At 43.8% G+C, this 13,438-nt stretch overlaps 2 protein-coding genes across 9 annotated transcripts; both read left to right on the plus strand.

The window, feature by feature from the left end:
• The first annotated feature begins 347 nt into the window (after positions 1 to 347).
• Positions 348 to 6,488, plus strand: ccdc103 (coiled-coil domain containing 103). 5 transcript variants are annotated; one of them, XM_053442736.1, is made up of 3 exons: positions 348 to 386; positions 4,739 to 4,890; positions 6,143 to 6,488. In XM_053442736.1, the coding sequence occupies exons 2-3, from the start codon at positions 4,739 to 4,741 to the stop codon at positions 6,243 to 6,245; spliced, it is 255 nt and encodes an 84-aa protein (XP_053298711.1). In that variant the 5' UTR covers positions 348 to 386; the 3' UTR covers positions 6,246 to 6,488. The 5 variants fall into 5 exon arrangements, with proteins under 5 accessions (XP_053298711.1, XP_053298708.1, XP_053298709.1 ...); XM_053442733.1 differs by lacking the exon at positions 348 to 386 and adding an exon at positions 3,849 to 4,030; XM_053442734.1 differs by lacking the exon at positions 348 to 386 and adding an exon at positions 4,379 to 4,449.
• Positions 6,489 to 7,505: 1,017 nt separating this feature from the next.
• abi3a (ABI family, member 3a) lies at positions 7,506 to 13,420 on the plus strand. Of its 4 annotated transcripts, XM_053442725.1 has the most exons (12): positions 7,506 to 7,671; positions 7,919 to 8,065; positions 8,204 to 8,374; positions 8,631 to 8,807; positions 9,589 to 9,647; positions 9,881 to 9,934; positions 10,199 to 10,488; positions 10,582 to 10,719; positions 11,297 to 11,428; positions 12,168 to 12,305; positions 12,493 to 12,621; positions 12,883 to 13,420. In XM_053442725.1, the coding sequence occupies exons 1-12, from the start codon at positions 7,582 to 7,584 to the stop codon at positions 13,044 to 13,046; spliced, it is 1,689 nt and encodes a 562-aa protein (XP_053298700.1). In that variant the 5' UTR covers positions 7,506 to 7,581; the 3' UTR covers positions 13,047 to 13,420. The 4 variants fall into 4 exon arrangements, with proteins under 4 accessions (XP_053298700.1, XP_053298698.1, XP_053298697.1 ...); XM_053442723.1 differs by lacking the exons at positions 11,297 to 11,428; positions 12,168 to 12,305 and having other exon boundaries at positions 7,510 to 7,671; positions 7,925 to 8,065; XM_053442722.1 differs by lacking the exons at positions 11,297 to 11,428; positions 12,168 to 12,305 and having other exon boundaries at positions 7,511 to 7,671.
• Positions 13,421 to 13,438: the final 18 nt, after the last annotated feature.

Below are 13,438 nucleotides of genomic sequence, written 5' to 3' on the forward strand. Positions count from 1 at the left end.
CCATTGAGATTGGAATGTTTGATAACATCTGATGCTGTAGGTTCTACAAACTTTCTTAAGTTTGGATTTTGACCAGAAATTGAACTTTTATTCATTCGTTTATCTAAATATTGATTCATGTTTAATCTCCTATTGAGTGGAAACTCACCGACATAGAATAATATAGAATAGAATTGTACAGAATAGAAGGAATGATGTTGCAGATATAAAACACATGGTTCCAGGGTGTTGTAGCACGGACCGGCCAGCAGGTGGAGGTATCAGCTGGTGCAGTTCATCCTCCGCCCAGCGGCAGCAGCACTGCTCCCCGTTGTCATAGAGATAGTTTGTTGCCTCTGAATTGCAAAGAGAAAAAACATCTGACCACGAAGAACTCAAGAAACCAGGTGAGACTCCTTTCCTAACCACTCAACTCCTTTCCTAACCACTCAATCACTTTCCTAACCACTCAATCACTTTCCTAACCACTCAACTCCTTTCCTAACCACTCAATCACTTTCCTAACCACTCAACTCCTTTCCTAACCACTCAATCACTTTCCTAACCACTCAATCACTTTCCTAACCACTCAACCACCTCCTTTCCTAACCACTCAACCACTTTCCTAACCACTCAACCACTTTCCTAACCACTCAATCACTTTCCTAACCACTCAACCACCTCCTTTCCTAACCACTCAATCACTTTCCTCACCACTAAATCACCTCCTTTCCTAAAATCACCTCCTTTCCTCACCACTCAATCACTTTCCTCACCTCTAAATCACCTCCTTTCCTAACCACTATTCCTTGATCCCGATGGAAAACGCCACGGGGTCAAGATGTGAGGGAGAAGCAGTAAGGAGATAGGAAAGGAGTTAGGAAAGGAGAACCATGGTGCAGAAAAAAAAGATTTACACGTTTTTTGAAAACATGAAAGTTTCGATTTTACTTTTGATAAAGTGTTTTAATTCATTGGATTTGATGTGTCAAAATTTCTCAAGTGCCTGATATAAAAAGGCCCAATTTATATAATAATTTATATATACATGATGTCAGCCGAACCATACTGTATATATATATAAATATATATATATATATAAACTATATATAGAAAGGTCTTAAAAAGATCCATATATACACTTATATACATTAGTATATATATATATATATATATATATCACATGCATATATTTTCTCTAACGGGATTATTTGGATTTTTAAATTAACTGTTTAAACATAATGATCTGATACACCAGCTTCAATGTCTCTTTCCCTGTTGTTGTTATTCATAAAAATCCGTTCTGTAACATTGATCAATATCACTTTCTCATTTTCCAGTTTTCTTTTTTACTATGATATCTCTTCCTTCCTCATCACTGAGTGTTTTAATATGATCAAGAGCCCCCTCTTTTACTGCCATGACAGAATTAGCTATAAAATGTATTTTCACAACTCAATCTATTAAGCTTTTTAATTTCCTGACTAGATTAATGTGTATATAAGATATGCTTTGTCCTTTCTCAATTATTATCATTATTTTCTGGCGTCTAAGAAGGTTATTCAAACCGCTCACATACAACATTACATTTCTATTTATGAAGTCATGCTGCAGTCCAGATCCAAAAATAGAACTTTGAGACTTCAGGATGTAATAGCCTAATGTCGGGGAGGAGCCTCCCACAAACTGGTATATCATAGAAGTGTGTTTACAAACATCTCTCCTTCTGTCGATTCCATGAATTTATATAGATAAGTTATATTTGAGTCATAAATCTGACATCATTCGTGGTCCAGGGTTTTTATCTGTCTTTGGTGAAAAAAGTAAATAAATGCATTCAGAAACAGAATAAACATTTTCACATTTCCCCCTAAAAAAGGACATTGAGCGAATAATCATAGCAGGAGTTAGAGCCTGATTTAATTTGGAAAATAATATTAAGCTTAAATGCTGTATTAAGGTCTAATAACTACAATTATGCCTCTATCTCATGAAATGAGTCATAAAAACAAGCTCCCCAGGCTCTGCTGTATGGATATCTTGTATCTATAGTTTATCTGGGCCACATCTCCATAAATCGACCTCCTCTCTCAATGTTGCAGGCTTCTTCTGAACTCAGTGAGCTTCTCCCTGCAGGCCGCTCCTCCAGAGCTGTCACCCGGACCCATGTTATTCAGATTCCCAAATGCCCCGCCTGCACTCTGGTGGATCCGTAGAATCCCACTCGTATTGTGTATCTGGTCTGGTATCGCATCCCCTTCTCCTTTACAGTTTTTCTCCATTGCTTTGTCTCATTTCATGAAACAGAAATGACATTCTCAGAGCTCTAGGTGCAATTGGCTAAATAGCCCATATGATTCAGCACAACTACATAGATCACCTTCAAAAGGTCATATCTCACACAAAAGAGTTAACTCAAGTTTCAAAACCAAATCATTTTCTCATATAAATAGTCAGTGCCCCCAAAATGACCCTAACCCTAACCCTTTGAGATTGTTTAGACACTACAGGACAAAATGTTTAGATGTTTAGTCAGTATGGCAGTGGACCATAGAAATATCCCTCATGTGCACATTTCAATCTTGGCTCAGTCCTCGCGCTCATGTCTGTCTGGCCACAGATTTTCATCAACATCACATCTGATGTTCTCCCTTGCTATGCAACGGGGGAAGAATCGGCGTGCATGCCGCAACCATCCCTGACACTGCTCTGCTGTGACATCACCACAAGCATCCATTGCCTGGAGAAGGGACCTCTGGTTTTGAGCCCGATGCTCATAGACCCTCCACCTCCATGCAGAAAAAAACTCTTCGATAGGATTGAGGAATGGGGAGTAAGGCGATAAGAGCACCATCAGCATTCTTGGATGGGCAGTGAACCACGCCCTGATGAAGCTTACATTGTCCCACACAATGACAAATGTAGGCAAGTGAGGCCCTACCAAGCCCCTCTCATGTAGAGGGATAAGATCTGAGTGCAGGCGGTCCAAGAACACCAGGAGCTTCTGGGTATTGAATGGGCCAAGACTGGGAATGTGGGTGACTACACCCTTTTCTGAAATGACAGCACACATGGTGATGTGTCCCCGCGCTGGCCATCTAAATGAAGCCACTTTCCATCCAGCTCAGTCTTTGGTTGATACACTTTTCTAAGGACAATTTATTTATGCCTTTGATACACAATCTATGCAAACCCATTTAATGCACAAATAAGTAATAACCCGTATTTATTTCCTGTGTTATTTCATGAATGGCTGAGAATCTTTCTTTTAAAGTTTATTCTTCCTTATTCGTTTAGGAGAAGGCTCCTTTGATGACATAGAATATGAGTCTTCTATGTCATCGAAGGAGCCTTCTTCATTTAGCAGAGCTGGATTCCAAGACACACGCACAACTCCAGCTTGATCCGGTGGAACAGTAGGTCCTCAGCATCACAGATTTCAGACTCAGAATCAAGACCAAGGATTGGCTCCTCCTCTTCTTCATCTAAACTAACTAAACTAAACTAACCCTAAACCCTAACCCTAAATATTTGTAAGTCTGAAATGATTTCGACCAGCCACACTAACGCTCTGGATGAAGAAAATCAAAAGCATATTTTCAAATGCATATCAATCAGTCTATTAAGTACTGGTTCCTTTCACTACTGCGTAAATGCATAGATTAGTCCTCCGAGAGCAGCTCTCCAAATCTGCTATCTTGTCGTGCATGATTGCGTCTTTCATCCTGAAGCAGTCTTTCATCCTGAAGCAGTCTTTCATCCTGAAGCAGTCTTTCATCTTGAAGCAGTCTTTCATCCTGAAGCAGTCTTTCATCCTGAAGCAGTCTTTCATCTTGAAGCAGTCTTTCATCCTGAAGCAGTCTTTCATCCTGAAGCAGTCTTTCATCTTGAAGCAGTCTTTCATCTTGAAGCAGTCTTTCATCCTGAAGCAGTCTTTCATCTTGAAGCAGTCTTTCATCCTGAAGCAGTCTTTCATCTTGAAGCAGTCTTTCATCTTGAAGCAGTCTTTCATCCTGAAGCAGTCTTTCATCTTGAAGCAGGCTGATTCCAGGTCTGTTTCTCACATTTTGGCCCCAAAGCTCTGGCAAAACGTTTTTAAACTCTGCAAGATCTCCTTTCATATTTTTCTTAACCCACTTTTTTCGGTTCCCTTTAGCAATCGGTCTTGTTGCGCCATGTTATCTTCTCCAGTTGTTGTTTCCTCGTCGACGGCATTGTTCTTGTTCAGCGACCGGGCCCATCCCAGTTTTCTTTTGTTTTATTCATTTTCTTGTCAATCTTATGACTCCTTTGCAGTCTCTCTCCATTCATATGTTAGGTTGAGTTGGTTGTTAGTGTAATAATTATAGAAGGTACTTTCCAAACTGACTTTGAGGAACTCCCCAGAATTGCCCTTTGCTTTCTACTTTATTTCTAACGCAGACGGTGTCTGTAGTGTTCTGAAACAAAAACAGAACGTGTCAGATTCAGGTTGGGCTCCATTAGTTTTCTCTTTTGCTCCGAACTGAGCCGCCCGAGCAATGCTCAAATACATATAAGTGTGTGTATGTGTATGTATGTATGTCGTCTTCTTCTTTGTTCGGTTTATTGGCGGATGGCCACCAACATCAAGGTGCATTAACACCATCTTCTGTGTGTTCTTCTTCTACTGTCATGTGTATTTAACACATGACAGAATTTATGCAACTAACATGTGACCATTTTCACTTTAAATCCAAAGAGGTTTATCTCAAACTGTTTTCCCGTGTGACATCGTCAGATGATGGCCATGTCAGAGCGTGATGTCATCGACTTCCCTGCGTTGGAGCTGGAGCTGCAGGCGGCGGTGGAGTCTGAGCGGAGATACCAGCGAGAGAACGAGGCTAAGCTGAGGGCTGTCAGCCAGAGAGTGGCCTCCTACCAGGAGTTCCGGTAAGTGCAGGGTCCTGGAAACTCCTGCTGGTTGGAATTGTTTTGAGTAATCCTGGAATATTCTGACCAATGGGACCCCAGTCCTGGAACGTCTTTACAAAACTCAGATTTAAATATCAGCCTAGAAATTTCCTTAGAGCAGTGGTGTCAAGCTCAATCACAGACAGGGCCAACATTTTAAACTGTGACTACGTAGAGGGCCAAACAGGGACAACATGTATTAAACAGGATAGACAGGATGTTGGATAAAGTGCAAAAATAAAACATATTTAGATAAGCTACATTCTTCTTTCATGTACATGTGCCAGAGTCAGATGTTTGACCTCTTTTCTTGGCTGCCAGTTCATTATTGTTTGGGTTAGGTTCTGTGCTGTGGAAACCTTTAGTGAAGGTGTGCATCAGTCAGATGGCTCCTGTGTGGGTTTTCAAATACTCAGCGACTGAGAGGAGTATGAAAGTGTGCGTCTAGGCGGGCATTGCTCACCGTGGAGCGTGTGCGTCCTATTTGCCGGTGGCCAGTTAGCTAGACCTATGATATTTTATGGTGGGCCGTGAGTTTGACATGTCTGTCTTAGAGGGATAGTTCACCCAAAATTATGTCGATTATGTCCACAAAAAACTTCTGGAGTCTCTGGGGTAAATAGTGTTACAGCAGAATCCAACACAACTGGAGAAAATGGTGACTCCTTCTTCAAATATAAATAGAAAAAAACAAGGCGCCTTTCATATTCGACTTAAAACGCGAGGAAACCACAACTGGAGAAGTTTAAGCAACCGGGCGGGTTGCACGGTAGAATCGCCAGCCCACCCCCCCGTATTAGACGTTCAGGCTAATTTGAATGTCGGGGCTTGTGGACACTTGGATGACACCAGAGGAGTAGTATGGAGGCATGTTAGCTGTTTTATTACGTCTGAAGATAAATCCCTAATTTCTTCTATTCTATTGGATTTGGCTGCGACACTGTTAAGCCCTGAAACTCCAAAAGTGTTTTGTGGACTCAAACACTTCACCCCCCTCCATTGTCATAGTGTTGAGTGTCCAGTTTTGGTGAATTATCCCTTTAAGGATCGTTGAAATGTCATGAAGTTCAAGGTCATTAAGATAACTTCGGGGTGCGTTACAAGTCTCCTGGAGCTCCTTCGGGATATTCTTAAGGTCCTTGAGTTACAGGATGTGTTTTGCAACGTTCCTTGGGTCCTTGTGGAAATGTCTTGACTCAGATGTTTGAGAATCTGTTTCTGTTTCTGTCAGAGACCTGGTCCTGACCTGTCACCTGAAACCTCTGGAGAAGAAGGACAAAGAAGGAGCTCCACGGAAACAGCCCTGGAACCCTGTTGCCCCGAGCACCAACTGAGGAACACATTAACCTGCTTGACTTCTTGTTGCTTTCCATGATTCCCCAGATTATTACAAGGTTTGAGTTGTTTTCATGGCACAGGTGCAGATGGTTCATGGTTGCAATTCAACCCTCAGCGTTTGTGGAGATACATAGTTTTCATTGAACAGGAAGTGCTGTGACACATGACTTGACCTCACACATAAAAAGTGGAACATGTATGAAATGAAAATGTGACTTGAATAAAAGTATTAAACAAGTGAGACATGTGTTTAAATCCACTGAAAAATCTCGGAGGAACTCGCTGTGGCTGTTTTTTCCAAACAAAAGTTTCCAAACATTTTGGAGAGACAAGGTTTTTACTTGACAACAGTCACATCAACACAATGTTAAATATAATAATGATGTAAAATAAAACCAGCCTTACACAACATCATTCACACCTTATATGAATTTCATGCACCCACACTCCTTCTGTCCTGGTCAGTACCAGCTTGTCTGTTGTTGTTTGCACATGATTTTTGTGTTGGTCTCACACATTGTGTGAAGGTAGGATGTTCCATCGCATGTCGCAGTGCTCTGCTCAACCGGAGCGTCGGCTCTGTTGTTTTCATTGTTGATTGACAGTTCCTTGTTGGTAGGTGTTGGGCACTTTTCAATTTGTCCATCCTGGACTCGGCCCCTGGTTTTATCTTAACTGGCACAATTAGCACATTGTATTTACTGTTGAATTACTGCTTGTTGTTTTACCTGACTGCAACTCAGCACCGACTGCTGGAGTTGCCACGCCAGCACCAGAGTGCCTCCACATCCCTATGCTGTGTCCTTCAATGCCTCAGGAAATGTGGATAACACCAACAGCTCTGGTTTGGGCTTTTCTAGGCAGGTTGATGTTTATGATGAAGACCATGTGGTTAGAGACTATCCTGAGTCCAGGGATTTTTCTGAAGAGTCGAGCCCTGAGGCTGGGGGGCGTCTGGTGGGGCATGGTGGTCTGAGTGTCCAGCATGGATGCTCCTGCTCTCAAGAGAACATTGGTTCTGTAGGTGGTGTCAACTCACTCAAATATACTGTTATTATTACACTTTTTGAGTGGAGTCTGGTCTATACTGTTATTATTATTATTTTAAATACATGTTCTTGTAAACTATTTTGTCGAAAGTGAAAAAATGTGTTGTTTGTGCCAAGCATGTTCCCTGAGGTGAGACCACAGGGAGGAGGTCTCACTCTGAGCTTTATGAAGGAGATCGTTAAACTCTGTGTGTCACTCCATCAGCGCATGTTTGAAGTTTGGGTCAGAGTGAGACTTCTGTCGTGTCTTGTTGGTCTTTGAAACCGTCGGAGTTGAGTTGTTATGAGGAGTGAGTCATCTGTGCGAGTAGAGACGATCTTTGTCTACAGGTTGAAAAGTTTTAGCAGTCAGAATCAGTCAGAGGATCAGCTGGTGAGTGTGTGTCCGTGTAAACCCGTGTGTGTGTGTGTCCGTGTAAACCCGTGTGTGTGTGTGTGTGTCTTACGTCTCATGTGGCAGTTGATTTCATCCGGAATGTATCATTTTCTTGATTGATTGATTTTGAAACTGCAGACTGATTGACAGGAGGAGAAGTTTGATGACAAACATCAGAAGAATAGATTTTCTGATCATTCAATAAATCAATATCTGGTATTGATTGTTGTTTCCACCTGTGGAGCCTCAGAACGAGAACATGAAGGATCAGAACTTTAATGACGACGTGACAAAGATTCTGGACGAAGCTCCGAACGCCAGGAAAGCTTTGATGGAGAATTATGACAATCTCCTGAAGGTGGCGCAATACTGTCACGACAACTACCTAGAGGTCAGTGCTGCTAATGCTAATGCTACTTACATCTACTGCTACTACGGTTAATGCTTCTACTAATGCTACTAGTACCGCTTACCACTCATTCTGCTGCAACAACTCACTGTGTCTGTAGCAGTTTCCCTTTGTTTCCAGTCAGGTGACCGCAGCATGGCGGCGCTGGAGGAAACTAAAACCTTCACCACCCAATCACTGGCCAGCATTGCCTACCAGATCAGCACGCTGGCCTGTAGCGTCCTGAGTCTGTTCGACGCTCAGACCAATCAGCTCTGTCACATGGAGTCATCCATCAACCACATTGGTCAGGTTAGCCCCGCCCCCTCTTTCTGCTCCTTTTGTGTTAAGATGACAAAATTCATACAAAATGGTCGTCAACACAGTTTAACAGAAACGTCATGAATACTAGATCATTACAGGGTTACTATAAAATCAATAAAGTATTAACTCAGACTGAGTTTTAGAGGTGTTTCTAATAAAATGACACTTTTTCTCAAACAAGAGAGAGTTTAAAGAATCAAACTCTGTGGAAACAGGAAGTGTTTTTTCATCATGTCGTCCTCAGACCGTCGAGATGCACAAAGAGAAAGTTTCCAGGAGAGAAGTCGGCGTTTACACTTCGGTGAGACGCGTCCCACGCAGCCACAAGATCCTCCCCCCGAAGCCTATACAGCCCCGCCTACTTTACAGCCGCCAACCAATCAACTACCAGCAACTGGATGGCCTGGGACACAGCATGAAGGTACCCCCCCCCCCCCGCCCCCACACACACTAAAACAGACACACACTAACACACAAATACTCACCATCAGACACACACACACACAAACTTCACCCCTCTGGTTTATTTACAAATATGAGAAAAGTTTAGAATCTGATGTTTCAGAGAATCTGAATTTTAAAACGACGAAAGCACTGAAGTTCTGTTCTGAGTCTGAACAGGAAGTTAACAGGAAGTTAACAGGAAGTTAAAAAGGAGTGTCAGAGCTGCAGTGAACCACAGAAGAAGAAGTTCAACTGCCTCATTCAAACTTGATACATCTTCTGTATTTATAATCTACTGGACTGTACCAAAGTTAACTACTGGACTGTACCACTATAATCTACTGATTGTACCACTATAATCTACTGGACTGTACCATTGTAAACTACTGGACTGTACCACTATAATCTACTGGACTGTACCACCAGTCTGAAGAGTGGATCAATAAAGTTTGATCTTATCTTGCATTCAGTCCAATTCTAACCTAAAAATCTTAATCTAAATCTAATCTTAAACTAAACCCACATAACCTGTCTCCATCATAAACTAAATTCTAACCTGAAACAGCCCTTTGAAAAAATGTCCTCTCAAAGTCCAGAGGTCCTCACAGTGATGGTATTGAACCAACACTGTCCCTCATTTCTATAGAAAGACAACACACACACACACACACACACACACACATTCTTTGTTGAGCGTGGGAAACTGTCTGAGACACAGGATCCATTCATGCTTTCTCTCCCCCCCCCCCCCCCCCCAGGTCTCTGGGAAACAGTCGGACAAAACAGGAACGATCCATAAACACGGCGCCTCCATCAGGTTTGATCCGGTCACATGTCTACACAGCTAGTTCTGTCACATCACAGCCTGTATCAGGAAGTGTGCGAATGTGTGTGTGTGTGTGTGTGTGTGTGTGTGTGTGTGTGTGTGTGTGTGTGTGTGTGTGTGTGTGTGTGTGTGTGTGTGTGTGTGTGTGTGTGTGTGTGTGTGTGTGTGTGTGTGTGTGTGTGTGTGTGTGTGTGTGTGTGTGTGTGTGTGTGTGTGTTTTTCAGGTCTAACAAACCTCCAGAGCCAGTGCAGTGCCCGGTGGCGCCCCCTGTCATCAGGTAACAGCTCTGACAGTCACTGTCTTTACTGGATCACATGTAATTGTGTCCGACCCATGGGGGGGGGGGGGGGGGGGGGGCTGGAGGCGTGGCCTCTTCAGCTCCGTCTTGATGAACTGATCAGACACTGTGTTGTTACCGTGGCGTTCGTTGCTTAGCATCTCAGCTACTGTTGTGCACAGACTAGTTCCAGTTTCCACGGCAACAAGCTAGACAGAATCCTGATTTAATATTCATCTGTATTTTTATTGATTTTTCTTTCAGCTCCAGCTTCGGGAAACCTGTAGCTCCGCCCGCCATCCCCTCCACCTGGCACGCTGAACCTGAGGATGACATCATCACGACACATCTGGATGAGGCCCCGCCCCCTCCTCCTCCTCCTCCTCCTCCTACAACAAATGAGGTGTTGTCTCAGGATGTCTCGCCCCCTGACCCTGCTTCACCAGGGGACATGGTGTCCCCGTCCCCTCCACCTCCTTTGCCTTCCTCTCATTCAGAGGCTCTGGCCAATCACAGCAGTCCCTTGCAAGGCCCGCCTCTAACCCTTGAGACAGGTGAGACAATCCCAAACATGTCAGTTAACTAGATCAGCAGAACTAATCATTGGTCTAACCCTGAGTGACATCACCGCTCGTCTGTCTCCTCAGTGGTGGAGGAGAACAGCTTCCCTCCTCCCTCCCCGCCCCCTCCTCCTTCTGATGATGACCGCTTCCTTCTGCTACCCAATGACGTCCCAGAGCTGCCAACCCCGCCCCCTCCACCTGCACCCAGCCAGGAAGTAGACGGTACCTGTCTGTGGATACATGTGTGTGTGTTTGGAGGTTTTTCACATCTTTATTCCAGATAATATTATTATATATTCTTTCAGTTAGAGAGTGGATGAACCTGGTTAAAGAGTACCCGCCCGCACGGGACGCTCTGAGGCAAAGCGAACGCACCTGCAACGAGGCACGGATTCATTCATTCATTTCATTGGTTGACCAGTGCTCAACACTACACCTGTTGTCCTATAGGTTGAGGAGAAATCTGAAACAAGTGATTCACGAGCGCACAGAAAGCAGCCGGGTGCAGGAAACCGCTGTGAGCAACAACAAGCAGAGCCAATTGAATCGCAAACAGGGGCTATCCGAGTGTAAGGTCGGGTTTTGATGAAAAAGAATACACAATCTGAATATACATTCAACAAGTCGTGCTCTCAGCGCTGAATGACCACGCTCTTGAATGAAGATAGTAAAAAAGCTCCATATGTGTGTCTGTGTTTACATGATTCTCCAGTTCAGGAGTCGTTGAGTTCAGGATCATTAGATACGTTGTGCTCTCCTTCCTCTCTCAGTTTTCTTCTTCTGGGGTGTTTTTCTGCAGTGACCCTCCCCTCCAGGCGGAGTCGCCGACGCTCGCCCCCTGCAACTCGCTCTCTCTCTCTTCGGGTCCGCTCAGGCCCTGCCTCCCGCTGCCACTACACACGCTCTCTCTTCCTACCTGCTACACAACCATGTAAGCCGAGGACACTCTGCTGTCTGACTGAATAGACAGATAATCAATAATTTACTGATGAGTTCAGTTGTTCCCGTAAGAAACAAACAGACAGAGAGGAGGTCCTGAAGTTGTTGAGCATACCTTCTACAACAACTGGTGATGTCATGGTGTCCTTTAGTTGGTTGTTCCAGTTACGTTTTGCAGTGAGACAGCTTTTGAGGTCCGTTGGGGGGGGGGGTGTCTTTTTAAAGTGTTTGGGTGGTTGAGTGAAGGTCAATGAGGTCATTGAAGAAGTTCCAAGAATCCTTGACAATACTATGGGTATTTTAAAGGAATTACAGGCGCCATTAAATACATTTAGGGTCCTTGCAGAAGTTCAATGATTCCTTGAATAAATACCAGAAGTATGAAGTGGGTCGAGTTTAAGATGCTTGAAGGCTTGAGGGTCAGTGAGGAATTTTGTGGAGTTCTTGAGAATTTTTTTACTGGAAAAGTTCTATGAGGTTTGAGAAGTACTAAAGCAGTTTCCAGGAACCCTGGAAGAAGTTCTGAGGTCATCATTCAGGTCCTTGAGTGTCCTGAAGATGCCTACACGATGTTTGAGCAAACTCTTGGAACAGGTCCTTGAGGGTTTTTAAACGTCAGTGAGAAGTTAAGAACTTAATTGATTGTGAGGCACAAAGATTGCTTCTGCCAACAGATGAGAACGCTCTTCATTAGTCATAGTACTGACTCAGCTTCTCTTTCTGTCTGTCAGTGATGATCCCCCCTCCTCCCCCGTACCCTCCCCCATGTCCTCCTCCCACCTCCTCCTCCTCCTCCTTCACCCTGCTGCCCTGCCCCTCTTCCGCTTCCTCGCCTCGGCTCTGCTTACCTGCACGTCTCCAACACCTGGGTAAGAAAACAAATGCTGTGCTATTTATTCTCATCTAGTGGTAGTGCTCCTAGTGGTGGTTCTTTGAACTGCAGTAGCTCTACAACCAACTGTACAGGTAACCCCCCGCCCTGCTGTCAAAAGCCTGCCTCCTCAAAACAGACCAATCAGAGCAGTCACTCACAGATCCTGTAAACTGTTCTTTCAGATCTGGAGATCCCAGCCCCTCCACCTCCTCTCCTATTGGATTATGAGAGTGTCATTGATGACGTCATGCCACCCCTCCCTCCACCAGTGGATTTAGACTCTAACGTCCCCCCCCATTACCTGGAAAAAGGTACTACTGCTACTGCTATTACTTCTTCTACTGTTGCTACTGCTATTACTATGCTACTACTACTACTAGTACACCACCACACACATGGACAGAATCATAGTCGGGTATAGAAGTATTTGTAGTATTTACACTTATACTAGATATAAGGAAGTAGTGGGCCCTGTTATCACCGCCCTAATGCAGAGCTCCACCTGGTGGCTGTAGTCAGCTCTGCAGGGTGTCTGTACGCCTCCTCTAACTGCAGTTTCCCTGTATGTCCAGTGGTGGTGCTGTACAGCTACGAGGCTACGAAACCCGGTGACCTGCGCCTCATTGAGGGCGAGGTCATCTACCTGACGCACCGCCATGACAGCGGCTGGTGTGAGGGATTCCTTAACGGAAACGTCGGCTTCTTTCCCGAGAGCTACGTCCAATCACATCGCTAGATTGAAGCCCTGCCTCCTCTCTGTTGCCACGGAGACAGAATCTGTGTTACGACATCGTGTTAATTGTGTTTATGCAAAAATATGAATACATAACGTGCACATTCAGCAATATATTCAGAGCCGTTTTACTGATGATTATTGAAAGAATGAAAGGTCAGGTAAATGATCATATTTTATTTTTTAATCATTGAAGACTTTGTCAGTAGCATAAAAAGACAGTGAGGAAGATGATGGTGAGGTCATTTATAGATGAAAACACTGTGTATTATTCATAGTATTGCATTCTTTGTTATGTGATCATATGTAAACCCAAGAAATGAAAATGATCTGATTCCCTGAGATGAATAAAATCATATCATTTCTTGTAATTTCAACAGTGTGAGGGGCTGTCG

The sequence above is a fragment of the Pleuronectes platessa genome, chromosome 16 (assembly GCF_947347685.1).
Source record: "Pleuronectes platessa chromosome 16, fPlePla1.1, whole genome shotgun sequence".
Lineage (NCBI taxonomy): Eukaryota > Metazoa > Chordata > Actinopteri > Pleuronectiformes > Pleuronectidae > Pleuronectes > Pleuronectes platessa.

What these genes read in the sequence shown, in the direction of transcription:
- ccdc103 (XM_053442732.1), top strand. Translation starts at nt 4,526, where the DNA reads ATGTGTATGTATGTATGTCGTCTTCTTCTTTGTTCGGTTTATTGGCGG. An exon ending in GGATGGCCACCAACATCAAG is followed by an intron (nt 4,592 to 4,738) that starts GTGCATTAACAC and finishes TGACATCGTCAG; the next exon opens with ATGATGGCCATGTCAGAGCG. An exon ending in GCCTCCTACCAGGAGTTCCG is followed by an intron (nt 4,891 to 6,142) that starts GTAAGTGCAGGG and finishes TGTTTCTGTCAG; the next exon opens with AGACCTGGTCCTGACCTGTC.
- abi3a (XM_053442725.1), top strand. Translation starts at nt 7,582, where the DNA reads ATGAGGAGTGAGTCATCTGTGCGAGTAGAGACGATCTTTGTCTACAGG. An exon ending in ATCAGTCAGAGGATCAGCTG is followed by an intron (nt 7,672 to 7,918) that starts GTGAGTGTGTGT and finishes CCACCTGTGGAG; the next exon opens with CCTCAGAACGAGAACATGAA. An exon ending in ACCCAGCCAGGAAGTAGACG is followed by an intron (nt 10,720 to 11,296) that starts GTACCTGTCTGT and finishes GTTTTTCTGCAG; the next exon opens with TGACCCTCCCCTCCAGGCGG.